The sequence below is a fragment of the Phlebotomus papatasi genome, chromosome 3 (genome assembly GCF_024763615.1).
Source record: "Phlebotomus papatasi isolate M1 chromosome 3, Ppap_2.1, whole genome shotgun sequence".
In the NCBI taxonomy this organism is placed as follows: domain Eukaryota; kingdom Metazoa; phylum Arthropoda; class Insecta; order Diptera; family Psychodidae; genus Phlebotomus; species Phlebotomus papatasi.
Window position 1 is genome coordinate 71,368,376 of NC_077224.1, and position 22,462 is coordinate 71,390,837.

Consider the following 22,462-nt stretch of genomic DNA (forward strand, 5'->3'; position numbering starts at 1 on the left):
AATAAGCCTTAATTTATTTTAAAACTATAAGAGAAAAAGTCCATTTTCAAAGCTACTTCACTTAAAAGATGCCCTACTTCTCCTACAGCTTTAATAAAGGCCATTGTATCTTTTCTCTCAATTTCTATAAACTGAAAATTTTTTATGATAGTAAAACAGTTTTAGCTGAGACACTTTCTTTCTTTTAGAATCGCTAGAATAGCTCGGATATTATTTAGCTAAATGGGACCGAAAATAATAAATAAAAAACCCTAGCAAGAAGACGATTTTCAAAGACAACTTGTTCTAATATATTAGTAGACCCCAAACTTATACTCATTTACTCACCTTTAAAAGAAAATTGAAGTTGTAAGGCATAGTACTGCTTCGTATAATAGTTTTATCCAAGACACCTTTTCATAATCTTCGAAAATGTTGTTTTCAGTGTTATAAAGTAATTATACAATTAAAATATCGTATACTCAATTTTTCGACTGTAACTAACGTCCAAAACAGCGTTTCAATAGTTTGAAAAAAAATCTTCTTTTCTTTAAGAAATATTTTTAAAAAAAACTTTAGTTACTTTTTAAGCTTATCAGACCTAGTAAATAAACTAGGAATATAAATAAAATCAATGTTTCAGATTTATCAAAAGAAACCGTGTAACCATAAATTCCAATCAAATTTAGTTAAGACACAATCCAAAACATTTTAAACAAGTTTTTCCTGGGTATTACTATTATATTTAAATACATTCTCTCTTAAAAATCCTAATAAATACAAGAATGTCGCGTGGTGTGTGCGAAATGATGGGATTCTATTCTCCTCCTCATTCTAAGTACTTGAGAGAGCCTATAGTGCCTGGAAACTACTTCTCTGGCACCGTTGCCATTTTCTGGCTGAAATACTTCCAAATGAGCTCTATCGTCCATGCTGTACAACACATCATAATGCAGAAGGTTTGAGCATGTATGCAGATCGGATAGCTGCCCGTAATGTCACGAATGACACCGATTAGAGGTCCTAAGGCCACCACAAAGATCGCCTTGCCTACCATGTGCCAACCAAAGGCTGCAGGCAGTTTTTCTAGGGTGCAGTACTCTGAGACGGTGAGGGTGAAGTTGCTGAGAGCTGCTCCTCGAAAGAAGCCCGATATCGACAGCCAGACGATCAATTGAGTCCAGCCAGTTTGTTCTGCGATGACTGGAAGAAGGAAGAAATTGTTAGAAATTAAGTGTGTCTCGGCTAATTAAAAGAATCTTCGCTAATTTTGAATGAAACTCACTGGATCGAGTGATGCCAACAAAGAAGATAGCCACCATGAAGACATGCCTCTTGGGTATCACAAGACGATCACAGATTGGTGGCAAGATCACACGAGCCAGGATGTCTGTGATCGCTGTGATGGATAAGCAGAAGGCTACGTCGGCCTTTGGGTAGCCGAGATTGGCCAGAAAGAAGGGCGTGACCATTTTGAAGTTCATCTCAGCGACATAGAAGATCGACAGACCGAACAGAATGTTGAGATAGATGCGATCGCGAAGGATGTCCAGGTCCATGATGGAACTGAATCTCTTCCAGAAACTCTGCTTCTTTGGCTTAAGCATTTGCAGTCCAATCTCTGATTGGATTGTATTAATAGAGCCCACTTTTGTAGGCTTTGTGAATGAATTAAATGAGGACATTCCTGCATGTGTCTTCACTCGTCTGATCACTTCATAGTCAATGTCTTCGTTGTCATCATCACCGGTCTGGAAAACACAATAAGATTCATTGTCATCTTGAAAATTTCGAATAGAAAAAGAAGCCATTTGTTATATTTAGAGAGCAAATATTAAAATTCAAGAATGAACGATCGCGATTTTGTTGATAGAATCATGATGATCATGATCAAAAGATGTTTTTCGAGCAAATATCACGCTGGAAAATTACTTTAGCACATTTTTTAGTCATCATCATCAAAACTAATAAACCAACCGTAATTAGCACGTTGAAACTATTAAAATTTGTAAAAAGAGACAATAAACATCCGTTTAACTCACATTGACATGGATTTGAAGGTAGCTTCCTGAAAAATCGAGGTGGGAGAGATTGCTGATCACAGATTCCTTCCTCTTGCGTATCTCCATATTCATCTCCGCATTGGACATGATCCTGGGAAAAGTAGGTCTCTTCACCATGCCATTTCCAGTGCCCAATGTTGTGCTCATGGCCAGTTCTGAGAAGTTCTTCTTCATCCCATTAACTACTCCTAGCCGACTATGCTTCCTCACTCGCTCCTCTCCAACTCCAACATCTTGCGCTGGAAAACGCTTGTTGTCGTACAGGAGAGTCGTAATCTCTGGCATCTCATCCTCGTCGTCCTCCTGAATGGGCTGAATAGGTTTAACAGCCTCGGGAAGGGGTACCATCTCAATGTCCACCTCTTCCTCCTTAAGATGCCACTTTGCTGGCTGTAGCAATGTTGCTCCGACCACTGAATGAAGTGCTAGGCCACTCAGAAGTAACACAGCTCCTCGGAACCCAAATGTTTCCAAGAGAATTCTCACTAGCTGAGGCATTATCAGCATCCCGAGGGCAGTGCCGGCCATTGACAGACCCACAGCTTGTCCTCGACGCTTCTTGAAGTAATGATTGAGGGCCACAAAGGCTGCCGATGTTGCCAAACCAACGCCAATTCCTGTCACAAGGTGAAATTTGATAATTCACATGTAATGGAAGGGAATATGGGTCAAGTGCCGCCCAAAGAGATAAAATGATTATTATTCTTTCTATCAGTTAATTAATAGGTGATAGCAATGAATTTATGATTTATGATTAGTCAAAAATTAAGGTAAAACTGAAGATTTTTTTCGAAGAAACATTTAAAAACACATGAACCAGTATTATCTGTTTAAGAATTTGAATTTTTGAATTTACGTCAAATGCTAAAAAACGTGAATTTGGTGAAGAAACACGATTTGTGCCTTAACCCACGACGAGACACTTTTTACGGATTGAAAATCAACAATAAAAATTAAACTGGGAAACATAATCAATGATAAGTCTTACATCTAACCTTGGAAAATCAAACAGAGCCTGATTCGGTGTATTTTGTGCTTCTATGAACGGTAGGGACAAAAATAGCCCAAAAATTTAAGTAATTTTTCTGACAATACCAATACATAATATTTTTCGCTTTAATGAAAAATATTACGTATGAATATTGCAGTTTTTATTGCCGAAAAGCTTTTGTTTAAAAAATATTAGAAGTATAAAAAATAAATGAAATCAATTATGAGTTTGAGAATTTAAAAATTCGCCATTTTTGAGCTTAAATATTTACTACATATCAAAGAGCTAGAGACTTGCAAAAAATATTGTAGATTCCTTCACCCTTTTTCTTTATAATTATGTGCAGACATGAGAAAAAAATAACTAGGAAAAATTATTTTCTTTATGGGACACCGGTGTTCTAATCGTCCTTAAAGGGTTAAAGTCTCTTAAAATAAGATTTGTAATGTCTAAGTCAATTTAAGTAATTTATTCTTAATATTATATTAATTTAGATTAATATAATACTTCGTCCCTTTCCTTGTGGCTAATGCCTTGCCGTCTAAGTTGCTTTCAACCAATTCTAGGACAAAGATGGTGGAAAATCGCTTCTCTTATTGTATAGGGGTAACTCATTCCCCTATTTAAAATAGTACCCAAGTAACAAAATAATTGTAAAAGAACCTTATTCACACGTCACAGATTATGCAGAAATACATTATGCCCTCGTAAAGGTTTGGAGAATACATTTCTCATAACAAAAATCTTAATTTTTCAGAAAAAAAACAGGTAAATTTACTTACGAAAGATTTACGTTACTTCAGCCTTATTATATGGCTTTCAGACTGTAGGTTCATCCATATTGATCAACTTCTCTAACACGTTATCATGCAAGATTTTTGGACAATTTTTGTTTTAAGTTTGGATTAAGAGCAAGTGATCCATCCGAATTGGAAAAACTATTAAAATTGTTTGTTGTTTAGGATTTCGAGACTTTTGGGATTCAGCTAAGCCTCTAGTCTGAAATCCATTTTATAGTTTGAATTTTAGCTTATTGAAAAATCAGTAAAATCCTCAACCTTTGCAACCGTACATTTTTAGATAACTAGGGTAAATTAAGTTAATTCAAAACCTGCTCCAAATGGAAATTTTTCTCTATTCCAAATGGAAACGTCATTGTTTCCATGATAAATACAGTACTAAATTATTATATTTATATATTTTCTATATCACAGTTTCATTATTTAGTTAATTTTGCTCCAAATAAGGCGAAAAACCATGCATATTCACAAATTTTAATTTGTTAATTTCTCAGAAAAATTAAAAGTGTTTCACCATCGAATTTTTCATCGATCGACCATGTTTTCCAATGAAAAACACAATGAGGTGATTGTTGCTTATTCGTTTCGTTTAACATTTATGTCATATTTCTGGCTAATTTTAGTTAAATTAAGTGCTACTCTTTATTGTTTTCAAATTCAAGTTCAAACGTCAAGTTTTCAAATGAAATAATTACTTATTTCGTGAACAAAAAGGGGTTTTCTGAAGTGTCTGCAAATGCTTCAATAGGAAACCCCGGAAATATGATTTTTTTTGGAGAGATTTTCTTATTGTTTTAGATGGGAAATGAGAAAAGACCAGGAATAAGAACAAATCTTGCACTCAGGAACAACTCAACAAGGTTTTTGAAAGCCTTTCGTCGCGGTTTCACTTACACTGTTTGTCTCCAATTTGAAACGTTTTCTTGTCTCCATTTGGATTAATATGTTTCCAATAGAAGCATATTACACTCGCGTATTTTTCTTTTATTTAAGAAGATTTCAAATTATATCTAAAGAATTTTCACTAAACAGTAACATTCTAGAAGAGTGAAGGAGCAAATTTATGTAATTCTCTTCAGAAAAAATATGAACTTAATGCGTTGAATCTTCTGTCAAAGTTAAAGCGTCTGGAAATGGTTTTGAATTAGGACATTTACCTTACTTAAAAATATGTTGGGGACATTCTGATCTTCGATTCATTTCTGTACTTTTTGATTCTCTTGGAGAGAATTGTGTTTTTGTTACAAATTTGTTCCTGAAAGTTGGAATAGAATTTTTTGCACATGGCTGTTTTGTTCCCATGGTTCCCACTGTCAGGAACAAATTGGTACATTTTCTTTATAACAATATTATTCCTACATCTGTAACATATTTGTTCCAAAAATTTTCGGTGTCCGTGGACGAGGTAATTTTTGGAACGAACCTGGATATCTTCCTGAAGTGGCGGAGGATCGACAATCGTTGGCTGCTAAATTGGATGTCATGGGCATCCCAATATGGATAAGCGATTGAAAATGATGATGATAAATAATATCCAATAAGACTTTGGACTTAACTTAAGAAATCGGTAGGGGAGACCGGAGTAGATTAGTCACCAAATGATTTTTTCATTGCATATATTTGTACAAAAAATGTTTGTATGAGGCTGATAAATATTTCAATGAAAGGAGAAATAGGACGTAGCATCACCTAAGTAAGTAAGTATCTAATACTATACGTGGCTAATTTTGTCTCGGTCTCCCCTATAAATCCCGTTTGGATGCGATCGTGATTAAAGTGGTTCGGATAGCTGTTAAGTTTTCTTATTGGTTTAGGGGAAACGGTTATAAAAGTAGCTTGAATTTCCCTTTAAAAACTTCTATTCTAATTATAATAATTCTATAATAGTAATTCTATTCTAGAATTACAATCTGTTTAAAATTTACCTCATATTATAAATTCAAATTATTTGTAAGGACGAAGACAACGTTAATACTCTCAACGATGAACTGGCGCAATTTGATTTTAGAGGGATGTCTCAGGTGATTGCCAGTGAAAATGTTAGTCATCCTAAAATGAAAAACACTTTTTTGGTTTTCCAGAGCTTTCGATCTTCTTCAGTGGTCAACTATATTGTGTTTCCAGAGTCTTTCTTAGGGATCATGTGCCGTGTGGTTCATGGGGTTCCAGATCATCACCAGCAGGATGTCAGTGTCGGGCGGCTTTTCTTCTGGAGAACTTTTCTCACTATTTTTGAACTTTTTTGGTTCTTTTTGCGAAAAAACTAACTTTTTTGTGGCGATTGGTCTTTGTCTTTGTCTAGAATACTGACATTCTGCTGGTGATGATCTGGCACCCCATGAACCACATGATCCCTAAGAAAGACTCTGGAAACACAATTTAGTTGACCACTGAAGAAAATCCCCATCACGATCGAAAGTTCTGGGCAAAACTAAAAAAGTGTTTCCATCTTAAGGTGATAACATTTTCACTGGCAATCATCAGAGACATTCCTCTGAAAACAATGGTAATAATTCCGATAAAAAATGTTCTTTTATGTATTTTAAAACTTAATTTAAACGATTTAAACCTAATTTTGATGAATCTTGTATATATCGTATGCTGTAAACATAATAAAGGCATCAAAAACACTTTTTATTGAGGAAAATGTCAGTAAATATTTAAAAATTAAAGGGAAAATACTCTTTTATAGGGTAAAGTGATATAATTTGGAATTAGTGTTACAAGTTGGACAATTCGCCAGTAAAAGTTGGACATGGCTTTTTTCTTGATAAATACAGAACAAAATTTGTTTTTAAGCACAAGGAACCAAATTATAAAACTAAAGTTTTTCTGCAAAGTTTCTTTTAAAAATTCACCAAAAAATTAATACTGGATCGATTTTGATTATTTTGGGGCAAATGGGGAAAGCTTGAGTGATTTACTGAGAGCTCTTTTACGACAAGATTGCAGCTTTCTTGAAGGAAAGTTGATCAAAGAATAAAAATTGTTCGCCAAGGGATCATGTTACGAACAATGTCTGTGAACTTCTGCGAACTTTTCAGTGGGTTATACGATTTATGAGCATTTCATAAGTCCCCATAGGAACTCACAAAAATTTACAAAACATTTTTACAAAATATATTTTTCTACAGGTACAGAAGATCACGTTAAAAAAATTAATGTTTTTTTTTCTCGCTAATTTACGAACAGAATAATGTCAAAAACTAATTGAAAGTAGTAATTTGTGACTTGAAGAGGGCACAATTAGTGACTATAGCGCTTCTAAATTGTCCCGCATTCCAAAAAAAAACGAATGCTACAAAATAATCATTTCTAACAGGCATTGCCACTACAGAAAGCCACAATTTGTAAAATGGTACGAAATTATTAGCGTCAATATTTAATCAAGAAAATAGTGCGATTAAATTGCACAAGAACATACTCATTGTCACGATCAAATGGAAAGTTTATGATGTTATTTTGTGGGTGTTGGAAATAATTTCACGTGGGTTTATTGAACAATTGGGCGAAATTATTGAATAAGTTGTTTACCAAAAAGAGGAAAAAGACGACAAAAGCAGGTGAATATTGAAGTTCATGAGAAATCATGGGATTTCATACAAAAGGCTGGGATTGATAAGGCAACTCACTAGAGGTTATTGATTGAGCTTTATCAGTGTCCATGAAATCAACGCAATTTCAACCTCTCTCGAGTTCACTTCTTAAATCAAGGTGATGGAGACAATAGAATTTCTGCATGCAAATTGATCACGAAGAAAACGCCATGGAGGAGTCATTGTGCCATTAGCCAGAGCACGTGAAGATCATATTAATTGATCAATTTAATTAACTTATAAGATCACGTGAAGACCATGTGGATAGCGAGATCACATGAGGAATTCTTGTTTGCCAACATCACAGCATAATTTTCTAACAAATTATTCCAGAAGATCGTTAAACTTTAAAGGTTGAAGATCAGTGATCTCAAACTGGATCTTTTAAGCCTAAAACTTACCATTTATTACACTATATGTGGCCAAAATGTGAGGCATACTGGAGGCGAGGGATGTTAGAGCAAGCCCCAGGGTGCAGAGAAGAGATCCTGCTATCGCAACTTTTCTGTAGGAGAACTCCTTAAGCAGAGGTCCTACGAAAAGTCCGGAAAAGTTCATCATGACATCGAGAGCACTCATAATGATGGCAGCTCCAGTTGTGCCTACTTCTAGATCCCTCAGAAGATCACCAAATAGTAGACCAAAAGAAGGTTCAATTGATCTTGTGGCCAACTGGAAAATATAAAGATATTGGTAATATTCCGAAAACCTTTTCACGGCAGACATAATTAACGGTGCAAATCCTCATTAACACCTATGCATAAATTTAATTAAACCCCAATTTACGTTCCTCAGCCCAAAACAAACAATATGAGACAAACATTGACTGAAGTATAGTCATTAAATTCACTAGGAAATTTCCGAGAGAAATTGCTGGTTTATTTTTAGTTCCATTTTTTGAAGTGGAGACGTGTGTGAATGCTGGAAAATGATTTTCTAAATTCGCGTTTTTACAACCATAAAAATATGATTTACGATCATAACACTTCAAGATCATGATCTGCGATCGTCTTGAGTAGATGTTCTCCCAACGACTGATCTCATATGAATTTATTGTGTCAAGAAATATTTTCAAGAAACTCTTTGTTTTAGAAAGCCACACAGTAAAAATTCCCAGACTCTCTACCTTGAGCAAGATCTCAGTTTCAACACAATTTGATCGAAATTATTTTTAGCAATCAGCAATATTTTTAGTTTAGTAAATTTCTTGAGTTTTCTGTAAAATTTCCGGCTGTAAAAAAATCTCAGTATAGCCCCGTGTGGAGGGGTTAATTAAATAAAGTGAGTCGACAGCAAAATTGTAATGCACTGACACTGAAGAATGTCGCATAAAATTTCCACTGAAAATAAGTGGAAAAAGATTAAGTAATTTTATATTGGCAAAAAATGTTACTTTTCTATTTCTGAGAATTAAAACTATCTGCAATCTCGCGATTATAGAATTTGAATCAAACTAGAAATTTTCGTTGGAAAAATTAGAAGTGTGGCATATCAAAATGAAATAATAGAGGTAATTGCACTGGGGATATTAAATAATTGCGAAAAATTAGAACATGGCTGTACTAAAAGCAATCGTTCCATAAATTTGTAATTTTTCACGAAGGTGAAAATTAAATAATAATGGGCTACGAATGGTTCAACATTTAGTGAAATGAGATTTTTACGACTATAATTCTTTTCTAAAATGAAATAAAAATTTTGTGCTTTAATGAAATTAAAAGCACAAAAACGGATAAAGTACAAGTCATAATTATCTTTATTCACATTTTTTATGCTAAATAGTTTTAATAACAGTTTACAATAACATTGGGTAAACATTTTAATAAATGCGTCTGGTATTTTAGTACAGGGTCAAGGTTTTTAAATTAACATTATTTGAATATTCATATCACCGAAATATTAAATTGTAAATTTTAGTACTTATTGTATTAAAAGTTAATGTATTAAACGTAATTTAGTGTTTTACTGTAAGTTTTGTACTGTCATTAGTACACTGACAAGCCAATCAATCTATTAAGGAATTTAAAGGTAAAGAAATCCGAGTGTTATTGGTTCGTATTATTTGAATTTATATTGTTGAGTTTTCACACTCTCTAAATTGATAGCTATGCCTTTTGGCCAATAAAAGATTAGAAATTTAAGTACACATCAAATTTATTTAGTACTTAATTTGTAACTTTATAAGTAGTGAAATTGAAATCACTTTGTTAGCAAAAGGAAAAATAAAAACTTTATTTTCTTTTATACTAGCTAAATGTGCAGTATCCGCCAAGTTTCTTCACAAAACTATATTCAAGAAGTTAGAAAAATCACATAAAAAAATATTTTTAATTTTTCTTCTTTAAATGAGTTTCCTGTGATCTATATATGTTATTTATGTATTTCAAAGTAATTAATTAATTTTATTGCATAAAAATAATTATTTTACAAAGTTAATCAATTTTCATCGGCCAAAAGTTTCTTGACACTTTCAAAAGTTACTTCAAATGGTTAAATATGTACAACAAAGATCATGTAATCCGGTTATATTTTGAAGTTATGTCATTTGAGAGGAAAATGATAGGTTTACACATTTATAAAGCTTTCAATGGTTAATTATACCTATTAAAGTAATGAAATATAATAAGAAATAATGTGTTTTTTAGTTTGTAATTTGCACTAAAATTGCAAGTTACAAGAAATCAAAAGCAGGGAAATTGTCCAGAATTTTCCATCAATTTCAAAATTGAATGGAAAATCCCTACAGGTTATACAGATAACTTCAAAATTTATAGTGATGAGGCAAAAGTACATGACGCCTGTTGCAAAAAAATGTAGAGTAAGTTGGTTGTTGAAGGGACACAGATCCCTAATATGTTATAAAAATCATGCTCAAATTGAAAAAGAAAATGGTAAGGATGCTCGGGTGAATCCTAAGATTTCATGGGTAAGCCAGTCCAAACTGAATAAAAGGTTGCAGTTTTACTTAAAATACATTAAAAAGTTAATTATTAGGAAAAGAGTAATGTTCACGAGTTTAAGGATTTCACAGAGTTTCACAGAGTTTCGAGGAGTGTCTCTTATTGGACAATTACTTCTTCAGTTTACTGGTTCCCAACCGGTTTGAACCGATTTACAAATTACTCAAAATATCATTCAAAATAGATTGGGAATATAATTTATTTTGGATTAAAATGAGTTATGATAACCGATTGGAAACGGTTTAGACTTTTTGGGTATTCCAAGACCTTTCCAATGAGCCCAACCATGATACTATTTGCTTGAGAAATATGCGCTCTACAGGTTTTTTAACCTTTGACCTTGATAAATCGTTATTACACTGAGAGAAATCCGGAAAAGTTAAAATAACATTCCGGAAATGTTAATTTTACCCTGCAATATTGATCCAAAATCGGTGTAAATATTACCCTTTTTTGGTGTATTAGGGGTTAAAGTTACCCTTTTTCATGTTAATTTTAACCCTAAAAAGGTATATAATTAACATTAAAAAATGCTGATATATTTTTACACCTAAAAAGTGTTAAAGTTCTGAGAAAAAAAGTTAATCGCACCCTCTTTTTTCTCAGTGTAGGAATGTTCAACGGTATTTTCGTATAAGGACGAAATGTTCGACTGCTCTAAATCCAAAAATAACCAAACATAGTTTTTGGGGGGAAAATGAGAGGCATGTTAATGGTCCTTTGGGGATCCCAGAAGGTTTCAAGTAGCTATTTCTAACCGTTTGGCCTCTAGAGTTGGTGACAGGAGGGCAGACGGCTCGACGGACAAACATCGTGAGATCATTTATCAGAAATCGTGTGAAATGCAGGCCATGTTGAGATAATTGGTCATCGGGAGCTGGAAGGTGGAAATTTGGGGGGAGGGGGGTGAAAAAATCAAAAGATTAAATGGATTATTCTGTCTATCGATCAGCATTCAAGTCAAAAGATGGTAAAGATCTTTAAGAAATATCCTCTATTTCCTCCCCTTATAATGTTTTGGAGATTAGTTGAATCTTTCCTCAGATAAGGATAAGTATGGGGAAGCCCCTGTTAAGCGGTCTTCAGACTAGAGGCTTAGCCCAGTTCCCAAGGTTTCAAAATCCTAAATTACGAGCAATTTCATTGAATTTTAAGAACTTAATAAGTTGTTTAGCTTTAATAATCTAATCCTAAGTCGAATGTTCCAAAAAAATCGCGATTGATAGCAAATTAAAGCAGTTAAGCCATTTGGCTAAGCCTTGGGTCTGAAGCCCGTATTAAGGTACAATTAGAATTACAGAACATATGCACTTTTGGTCTTTAACTTTTTTCAAAAATCCAGGTCAAAAGTTAAAATCCAAGTCCATGTGTTGTGTAATTGTAATTTTACCAATCTTCGAAATGTTGAAAGAGGAGGAAGTAGAGGGGATTCTTAAAAGGTCTTCACTGCGCTTCGAAATTGAGGGATTATATAGGGGAAGTCTTTCAGATTTTGCACACACTCTGGCTTCGAACACTTCTTATTTTTCCCATATTCCTTTAATGATTCCGACCGTGTGCATATATTTTAATAGCTAGTCTTAAGTTACACATTTCCTGAAAAAATAGGTGAGATTCACTAATGGACTAGGGGAAAAATACTAAGTTTTCGAAGCCAGAGTGTGTGCGAAGCCTGAAAGCTTTCCCCTATAACTCTGGTAAAGGAAATGGCCTAAATTGATTTGCGGTGGGGCTTATTAGGAAAGCTAAATACTACCACTGTGAAAAGTGTATTCTTTTTCTAATTCACACGACAGACTGTAAATTTGTGCTAGTTCTTATCAACAATTGTTTGTTTAAAGAAACATAAACTTGAAGGGTTCTTGAGTGTATCTCTATTGAGAAAATTTATACTTACATTGACGAGACTGACTCCGAAAGTCGCCACCCAGCCCCATCCTCCGTCTGGGGCGACTTTTCGGGCGGCTCGCATCTTCTCCAGCTCTGCTGCCTTTTCCATCCTCACAGACACACAATCACAGAAACCGCAAAACTACCTAATTAAATTGCACCACATTCGATGCAACTCTTCGTTTTTTGAGCACAAAATTTAATTTCTCACTATTGAGTCAGTTACAAGAGCACTTTAACGGTTAAAGATTCAGAGAAGTTTTGTCACTTTTAGGTATCAGGATTCTTTAAGAAGCATTTCACTGTGAAAAATGGGAAGATTTGTTGGTGATTCTGGAGAGAAAATCACGAAATGCTGACGCTTTCCAGAGTCCACTGAACACTTTAGTACAAGTGGATGTTGCTGAGATAACACCAGAAGATCCATTCTGCAAGAAATACAAACACTCATTAATAGAGACTTTTTTTTCAAGTTGTACACAAAGACGAGGTTGGAGCACGAGTCTCAAGATAACGTCATTGCCACACAGAGAGAATCGTCAGCTGATTCACGAGACTCCATCCATTTTTCTGGCCCAGAGACAAGAAAACCAGAAATGTATGTTTTGCTGGGAGAGAGAGAAACTCTTTCAGCGGCAAAACGGATGATCACAATTGATTCTTAACATAAAAGCGTGCTCTATTCTATTGAGATTTCAATGGATTCGCGAGGCGAGAGAGATCAACGGGCGAACTCATGCCAATTTACAAAGAGACAACTCATTGTTGAGATGCCTAATTGAGTCTTTAGCAGAAGTCAAAAGTTCGACCATATGACTGCAATTTAATCACTGGCCATTGATCAAGTCTTTTAGAAAATAAATTTGTTACTTGATGATTCCACCAGAGGAAAGTTTCCAAGAACGCATGAAACTTAATTTTTTGCAAGCAAATTCACAAGAAGGCTTTTGGAATTACGTCAATTAATGATTGACACTTCATTCAGAATTTAAAATAATAAGCACTTGTAATAGCAATTGTATTAATTGCACTTTAGAACTATTGTTGTAATTCTTGATTTGCTCTATCAACCTGGACGATTCGTATCTAGCGGTTTTGAAAACAAAATTAAAAAATGATTGTACGTAGGGGGTAGTGGGGCACTTTTGAATTGAGACATCTTTAAAATAGGGTTTTTGTCTCCTATTTTGAAACTGGAATTCATGGAATGTATAATTTAGCTTCACAATCGGTTTGCGGAGCCAAATTGCATCATGGCATGAACCAATTAAATTTAAAAATAGGAGAAAAAGAATCCTATTTAACCCATTCAGTCAATATACCAGAAATACTTGAGATGGAATGTTCATATTTTGGGATCAGTTTCCTACAGATTAATAGATGAATTTTTTGAAAAAAAAAAATTACCTATTGTGGGGTCGCGGGGAGCCTCTGTCAAACACACGTCTTAACGGTCGCTGAATTTAAATTCTGTACATTAATTCATTACAAACTCTATCGGTTTGTATAGATTAACTATCCAAGAAAATGAAATTGCAACTAGAATTCAAATCAGGAAAGAGGAAAGAGGCCAATTTTAACAAACTCGACGGGATGTCGAATTTTCCGTGCGCCATTTTGAGCAAAAATTTTGCATTATCTTCCGCGAAGCAAGAAAACAGTAACAACATGTATTTTCATCTCTGTCGGACTATTTTTCCCAAGTAATTGAAGAACTAAAATTAGTAAAAATCCATTCCCGACAGCAATTCGGATAAAAATTGCCCAGGAATAAATCATCTAAAATCACTCAATTTGCGTATGATGTATAATACCATGGTAAGGAATGGGTTAAAGGTGCTCCACATTTCCCTAATTGCCAGAAGGCTAAACAAATTCTAAAATATTAATTTATTTTAACTTTAATCAATAAATTCCATAATTTACTTTTATATTTTAAATAATATTTATTATGTTGTCGGTCTATGATTTGACAGTGTTTATTGCGAAATTTTAACAGATAACGTCAAAAATCGTATATTGAGTTGGGTACAATGCGTCGTGAGAATAGAGATCTTATTTACAATCGTAATTGCGTTTAAGTGTATTAAAATTATTGACAGCATTGATAGTAATTCAATTATTTGTTTTGTTAGAAATATTTTATTCTTTTCAAAAAAAAAAATTGTAGGGGAGACCGTAGCAGATTTACCCAGCAAATGAAAAGTTTCATTGAGATTTATAAGGAAAAGGTTTGTATTAGGCTGATAAATATTACAATGAATAGGAAAGGAGGTATTTACTTCGAATAAATAGTAGTTTTCTCAATATTCTTTCAAAGGCAAACCCAAGGGCAAACCATAACATCTCACTGTCTAATTCTATTCGTGGCTAATATGCCCAAGTCTCCCTTATTTACACGACATCGCCCTCAACTAAAGCTACTTTTCTTATTCTTACCCAAGCAGCATTTTCATAGAAAGATTATTGCTTCATATGCGTAAACTGGATCCAAAAATGAATACTTTAAGAGTTTCCATAGCGTCAGATTATGGAAAAAGTAGAATAATATGCTAGTTATCATTATGAGTAATTTTGAGTTATGATTACTCTGAAATTCCCTTCGGACAACTGCAAAATGACTTCTCATGAGAGTACTTTCCAATGACTTTTGATCTGAGTGTAAATATGGAACCTTTGGGTACCATATTCGCAGGTTGGGCTTCTTTATCTTGGAAGAACTGATAAGTGCCTCGCTGCGTTTCCTCATGGCGCCCGCCGGTAACATGGAGGTCATTGTGACCTCCGTGGCTAAGACCGCAGGGTGCGACCATTCAAGGTCCTACTTCGAATGGATAGGGCAGGAGAAACATTGGTAAGGGGTTAGCATCCCCTTGCCTCATACAATCAAGGTCCTAATAACGAACAAGGGAATGCTTCGAATGAGGGGGTCAAGGCCCGGTGTTCCCGGGACTTGGTCAAAGGCCATTAACAAGGCCCCAGTTTTTTTAACGGAATATGAGACAAGACTCTTATATTGATTTCACGAGAGATCATGCCATGTCTGTCTGCTTACGGGTGTGGGTAATTTAATGTCGTTGACACGGTGAGGAGGTTCGGCATGTATAGGAGTAGCACGGCTCTCTGAGGCAGAGAATTATCTACTCCAGCTGCAGGTAAAGCTACTGACAAAAGCACTCAGCAGTGACTGCTGAGTAAATAAATTTAATGAGTAATTTCAGCGGTTGACACGAAAGGGTCGATGAATTCACGGGTTTGTCGATCGACATTTCGTTAAGATCTCTTTCAGAACATCGTGATGTCGGGACCCTAGACGTGACGATGATTTAAAATGTCATTAAATCATTTCTAATACGTTTTTTCAGGGTCAAGAGCCAAAATAGCTTAATGGATCGTGTTTCTCAACTGAATGGGATCATGTTTTGCTTCGTTCGAAAGGTCTTGGAATTTCTGACAAACTTGAGTCAATTTCGATCGGTTATGAACCGATTCCTAACCAGTGACCAATTTTTAACCGAAATTCAATTCAACTATGTTTACTCCTTATTAAATTTACTTTTGTTATATATTGGACACGTTGGAAAAATTTTGAAATTTTTCACAATTCTGAACCGGTTCCAACAAACTATGAACCGGTTATCATCCGATAAGCAATTATTGTCCGGAAATTAATTTTATTCCTCGTAAGCTATTTTTCACGATCTTTTGAGTAATTTATAAATCGGTTATAAACCGGTAAACGATAAATTATGCGAAAGTTTTTTGCATATAGGGGAAACTGGGGCAGCACCAAACACGGAGTACCACCAAACACTAATTTTTATTTCTAAACTACTTGGATTATCTCGACCATTCCTTCAGTGGACAAGCATCCCTATAGTGTCTATAAATTCCTATAGGTCTTATCCTCTGAAGTCAAATATCTAATTAAAAAATCACAGTGTTTGGTGCTGCCCTGTGTTTGGTGGTGCCCCAGTTTCCCCTAAGTCAGGAGGTCGAGCATTTCGCAAAGCATAGGACGCTTTGCCACCTCTTATAAACAATAATAAATATTCTAGATGGAACATTAGCCAATTTTTTATTTAAATGAGTAAATTTATTTATTTTACTCTATGTTTCACTAAAAGTGTTATGGAATTCTTAATTATATACTGAGAATTAAATTTAATGTGACATGAAAATTAATAGAAAATGTATTCAAGCTCTCTGCTTAGACGAAACTCACAGCTTACAATTTCCATGAAATCTAAAAACCCCCAGTTTTAATTCTATTCACCAAAAAGTCTTTCACAGTTCAATTGAGACCCGGACAATTTTTTTTTGAACAACATCAACAATGAGGGTTTTGGCTTTGTGTGCATCACCAGACATAATGATTGTCACATTTCAGTGATTCGATACACAAAGACTGGAAGTTTTTTCTTCCATCAATCTACTGGAGTTTATTGAATTTTATTTTCTCTATTTAACTAAACAGACGATAGATTTATTGAAGTCACGAGATTGGTCAAGTGATCTCAAATGAAATGCATCAATTGCAAAGGAAATTCAATTAATGAGTTTCATGGTGATGCAATTGAGTGAAAATAATTGCACTTTCTAAAATCAACTTGAATGAAGATAAAATGTAATGTTGATAAACTTTTAGTTTCCGTCTTGATTAAAAATTTATTGTGAGATCGGGAAATAAACAATGTGATTCACATTTGCTTTCATTAGCAATTTGTCTCTGATTAACAAAGTTTAATAAATTATATTTGCCTGATAAATCCAGTTGAATTTGAGATGAAATACAATTGTGAATTATGATCTTTGGCGGCGGAAGAGGCATAGGAAAGCTTCTGTTTACTTTGCGATAAGGTAGTTTTGCCAACAGCTTTAGAAGCAAAATGCGCTGTAAATTCTTCAGAGAGCAAGCAAAAAATTGCGCGAAGGAATTTTTACGGTCAATTTTTTCACGATTTTACCACAGTTTTCATTTCAAGCTCACGTGGAACTATTTTCCTATTCCATCGAGAGAAAGAATGTGCTTGAGGGTGAAAGCTACTGTAAATGCTCTTTTTATCCGTCCAATAAATGAAAGTTTTTAGTAAGATTTTGTACTTTGAAAGAGTGAAAAAGACGTCTCTATCACGTGCTTTGAAGATGATTCTCTTGCGCAAATTTATGCCTCTGGACGATCATTTGATCCCACAGAAATTGTATACTTTATTAACAGTCCGAACCTTATCGTTTGCCTTATGTTTTTCCTACACTAAAACCAAATGTGTGTTAAAATAATCAGCACAGTCTTTAATTTGTAATCAGTATTTGCAGCCAAGTGCTTCATCGACAGTGATATTCCATTTATCATGAAGACTGTTTTGTTAACCAGAATGTTGATGAACTCTAAATATTATTTTTCTGCAATTCTCTAGTATATTTTCTATAGAGAAAAAAACGATTTCACTGGTATATCGAGGAAAAACTCAAGTTAAAGAGAAGTCGAACAATAAAACTCATGAAGTGACTATTCACGATAAGATCGCAAAAATTGATCTTTTGGAACAATCACATGTTTGTTACTCGTGGTTGTATACCTTTGAATTTTTACTTAAAAACGTGTGTTTACATGAGCTATTTGCATTAGAATTAGAAACATTAACGAATTGTTATGTAGCTCATTTTTAAAAATAGAATACATTGACATAAATAATAGTTATTATTTGATTTGGAATTAAAGCTAAAGATGATCAAATACGAAAATGAAATACACGGTTGCGACTGCCACCGACTTACCAATACCAGCCTTACCAGGTAACCGGTACAAATTCTTGAATTAGGGGAGACTGGGGCACATGTAACCATTTTCGATAGATGCGAATTTGAGGTGATTTTCCAAGGACACCGTGATTTTTTGGAAAATATTTCTTAGTTCATGTTTTACCCTTGGGTATAGGTAATTCGTCGAGGGTAATGCGCATGCTGGAAAACAATTGAGTTTTCCATAAAAATAAAATTTGTGTCACTGTGCATTTTTCTCTTTTCACAAAATACCTGGGGTAGAAGTAAACACTTTCTGGGGAGGATGTAAACACCCTTTTTTCCACCCTTGAAATTAACTTTGCACCACTTTCGATTATTTTAATTACTTAAGAGATATATAAAGACTGTATATTTTTCAAAAAATTACGACACTTTTTACAAAGAATAATTAAAATAGCAAAAAAACTAAAAGCATGCAAATCAAAGACATTTTTAATGGATTTTCCTCATATTTTGACATCATGTGACTTCTTATTGACCACAACGCCACCAATATTTTTCGTAGTCAATAAATTAGACATTTCACATGAAGGTCAATTACCCGCTCTTTTACCTACTCATTTTGTGAAATTCAAATTGCCTGTTTACATCTACCCCAAATGCTGTTTTCTGACCAATTATTAATTCTTTCAAAAAAAATGAGAATCTCAATTTGTCTAGTAAATGCATAAATATAATCCTAAAAGGTGTAGGAAAGAACTGGTATTGCTACATTTCGATTATTTTACACAGTTTTTAATTTCCAGGTGGAAATTCAAATGACCAAAATAATTGAAATATCAACATTTTTTTTGTGATTTTCAAAAAAATCACAGTGTTTACAACTATCCCAGTTTACTACTGCCCCAGTTCCCCCTAGTGTAATGATTGCACTATATCATTTGACATGTAGGGTAATTCTGTGATATGACAATATTGTAAGACAGTTTTTCGTGGTAAATCCGAAAACAGATGAGGAATTCTACAACAGTATGAAAATGTCTTAGAACTAGCGACACCGAAAAATTGCTGTCCGATATTGCATACAAAGCGATATCAATATTTTATACTCCTATAATCTTAAATGTATTGATAATAATTTTACGGAAAACAAAACTGATAAACTACTTTTCAAGGTTGCAAGCAATAATATAAAAAAAATTAAATAAAAAAATTAATATGTATTAAAAATATTGCATTTTAAAATTAAAGCTTTGAGGCTTGCTTGTAATTGTCCGAAATTAGGCACAGTTCTCCTGCAACATTTTTATGTTTAAATTCCTGAATTTTTTATTTAATTTAATTAAATACGTAGGTAATTAAGTACATGCTACTCAAACTACTTACTAAAGCAACGATCTTTAGAATTTATCAAAATCTGTAGGATTTTTTATCTTCGCCATCTACTAGCAAATTTGAAAACTCAGTGTATTCAAAAGAGTTGTATAGAATTGTAATAGTTCTTTTTATAAATATTTGCCCAAATAGAATATGGAATATGTTTATGTTTGCTATCGCGAAATTAGTAAGAAGTTGATATTTTTGTTTGTTATTAGTCATTATGATTATGTATTATGCCTAGCGCACAATAACTTTTATTTGTAAATATGTTTTCAAAATTTCCTATGAGAGTGCGCGAGATGACTAGATCTAGCTTTCAGTCACTCTCACTGAAATGTGAAAAACATGTTTACAAAACAAAATTTATTGTGCGTTGAGCATTATAGGAAAATTAAGTCAAACGTGTTTATATTGCTGAGCACTCGGTCTATTATAAAAAGGTTCCGTGGTCGAATCATCGTGAGATAATCAAAAATTTTCTGGAATTAATGAAGTTTAAATTTCAAATCACATTCATGATATCTAATTTCACAATGTGTGGAAATGACAAACTTATTTCGCTTTCGATAACACATATTTCTCAATTTAGTTATTATTTGTATCGGGGTATTTGTTACTACCTCCGTCTCGAAAAAAGTCATACGTTTGCTAGTACATTTTATATGAAAGAATGTACGACTTTTTTTGGGACAGAGGGAGTACAATGTAATGTTATATTGTTGTTGATCCTGTATTGAAAGAATCTGCTAAGTCCGTTTATAGACCACCCAAGAGCGCCTTTCCCGCAATATGGATGCTTCTTCCGTGCTCTCGGAATTTTTGGGCATAGACGACGCATTTTATTACGTTTTACTCCATGTGAAAATGTCTTTTTTCCAAATATAGTTTTTTGCACCAGGCGAGACTCGAACTCACAATTCTGAGAGTCGAGTCGGAGATCTCACCGCCAAGACCCAACGGTCTTGCCTATTGCGCCATTGAGATCCCCTCTTAATTTAGTGTACAATTGCTATGTTTTGCCGCATTCGTGTATAAGGGTTATAGAGAAATGCAAAGCCTTTGAAATGGTATCAAATTTTTAAAAATCGATTAATCTGTTTAGGCGCTAGAGTGTAAAATACATATATTTTCCGAAAAATAAATTTGTATAGACGGGCGAAACATCTAAATATACTGTGAGTGGCAGATCGGTGTCGATCAGGGTCCAGGATCGGCGAATCGGCAGCTATAGTGAACCGTGAGTGGCAGCACTCTCGTTGTTGCATTAAAAAAAAATAAAATACAGTAGTAAAAGCTATATTTTTAATATGACTGACACATCTTTCAATCAGAACGGAACTCTTTTATGTAGGATATTTGACTTAGAATACTACTTATTTATGTAAATTTTTTATTGAAATACGGAAGCTTTAGTAAGAAATTATTCTTTAGAACAATGGCAGAATAATAAATTTTCTGATGATTATAAAAGTAGACTTTTGCAGACGCTCGACTTACTAATTTTCATTAAAATACCAAAGAAATTGCTTCTCAGGAGATATGGGAAAATGTCAATTGAAGAAATCAGCTGTTGGACACGTGCTTCTTGGGAAAAATGCGTGTGATGTCATGAGTTGGAACTGGTTGTACACACAATGCCCATTCGAAAAACGCGATCGCCATATGCATCGACCCATAGCCCAATTTATGTTTCACATTCACACGCATTTTCCGATTCTATGGGCTCCTTCCAGCGCATTGGCGTGGATTTTGAGCGATTTACCAACAAAATCGATCACTTAAGCTCACATCATGATTCCCATTGAAGAGAATTAAGGAATTTTTTTAAACGAAATTTCTGCAGAATATGATGCAATTCACCGGAAAGTTTTTAGACTTTGCCGACTAATAAATTTATTTGTTGGCTTTTTAGTGAAGAATATGGTGAAGAAAGAGTCGCGATCGAAAGCCGAAGAAGCGGCCACTTTTTATGATTATTTTGTTAAGTTAGTGTGTGTAGCACAAAATGAACTCAATAAATCTATTTGAGACCCTCTTTCATCATAAGAAATTACATTCTTTGCACATATTTTTTATGTGTCTCCATGACGGGATTTTAATGGGATTCAATGGTACACTCACCAAAAAATTCTGTAGCAGTGAAGAATTTTCTTTGTTGCCTTCAAACGCACTAAAACGACTAAAACCATTCGCAGATCACTTAGAATTTAGCTTCTAACACCAAAAAAATCACAAAATGTTTTAGAGATCACTTAATGGACCAGACACTGTTAGAAATTAGAGTAAAATAAGAAATTCCTTCTTGACTCCAATAAGACGTTTTCACATGAACCTTTGCCGCTCTGTACTGATCCGATCCAAATGCTCGTGTTGAAGTCGAAGCGCAGAAAAATGAACATCTATTGCACACAATGGAAAAGCCAGCCCAAACACACAGCCGAACGAACACTATGGCCACCAACACGAAGAAAGGGGCTAGAGTGTCGACTTGTGGAAAATTTATACAAGTTTCAGTTTACAGCAAGGGGCAAGAAACACCGGGAGTTTGTACCTAAAGATTCACGTGCTGTTCACATTTGAACACCTGGAGACACACCGATGAGGGATAGTTGGAAGACACACTTTTCAGCTCGTTGGTGATTCACGTTTTATCAAAAAATACTCAGAAAGCGAGTGGAAAGCCATAAGATAACGCAGAGTGTTCGAATCGAATGTCTCTTAAAAATATTCTTACGAAAATAGGTGAAGGCTTTCACGCTTCGCACACACTATGGCTTCGAATACTTTATGTTTTTTAGTATATTACTAATAGCCAGTTTTAAGTCACACATTCCTTTGAAAAATAAAGTCTCATTCATTAATGAAATACAGGAAAAATGTGAAATGCTCTAAGCCAGAGTATGTGCGAAGCCTGAGAGCCTTCCCCTACACGATAGTCAATTATTTATGCAGATTAATATTAATATTGAAACATGAATAATAAAAAGTCACGAAAGAAAATTCGCAGAATGCTCGAATGTTGGAGTCGTATTGGAACTTTCAAATCCTTTGAACGGTT

The 22,462-nt window shown here is 34.3% G+C and overlaps 1 protein-coding gene across 1 annotated transcript; it reads right to left on the reverse strand.

The window, feature by feature from the left end:
- Window positions 1–699: 699 nt before the first annotated feature.
- Window positions 700–21,766, reverse strand: LOC129808224 (uncharacterized). The gene is made up of 6 exons (XM_055858033.1): window positions 21,526–21,766; window positions 12,287–12,707; window positions 7,831–8,101; window positions 2,022–2,659; window positions 1,265–1,730; window positions 700–1,182 (listed from the first exon to the last, which is right to left on the reverse strand). Exons 2-6 carry the CDS (start codon window positions 12,386–12,388, stop codon window positions 848–850), a joined length of 1,812 nt encoding a protein of 603 aa, XP_055714008.1. The 5' UTR covers window positions 12,389–12,707; window positions 21,526–21,766; the 3' UTR covers window positions 700–847.
- Between the last annotated feature and the right edge of the window lie 696 nt (window positions 21,767–22,462).

Excerpts from the sequence above, each read along its gene's own strand:
- LOC129808224 (XM_055858033.1), bottom strand. The coding sequence starts at position 12,388 with ATGGAAAAGGCAGCAGAGCTGGAGAAGATGCGAGCCGCCCGAAAAGTC. Across the intron at positions 1,731-2,021 it reads ACCTTCAAATCCATGTCAAT|ACCGGTGATGATGACAACGA; the intron begins GTGAGTTAAACG and ends TGTGTTTTCCAG. Across the intron at positions 1,183-1,264 it reads TGTTGGCATCACTCGATCCA|TCATCGCAGAACAAACTGGC; the intron begins GTGAGTTTCATT and ends TCCTTCTTCCAG.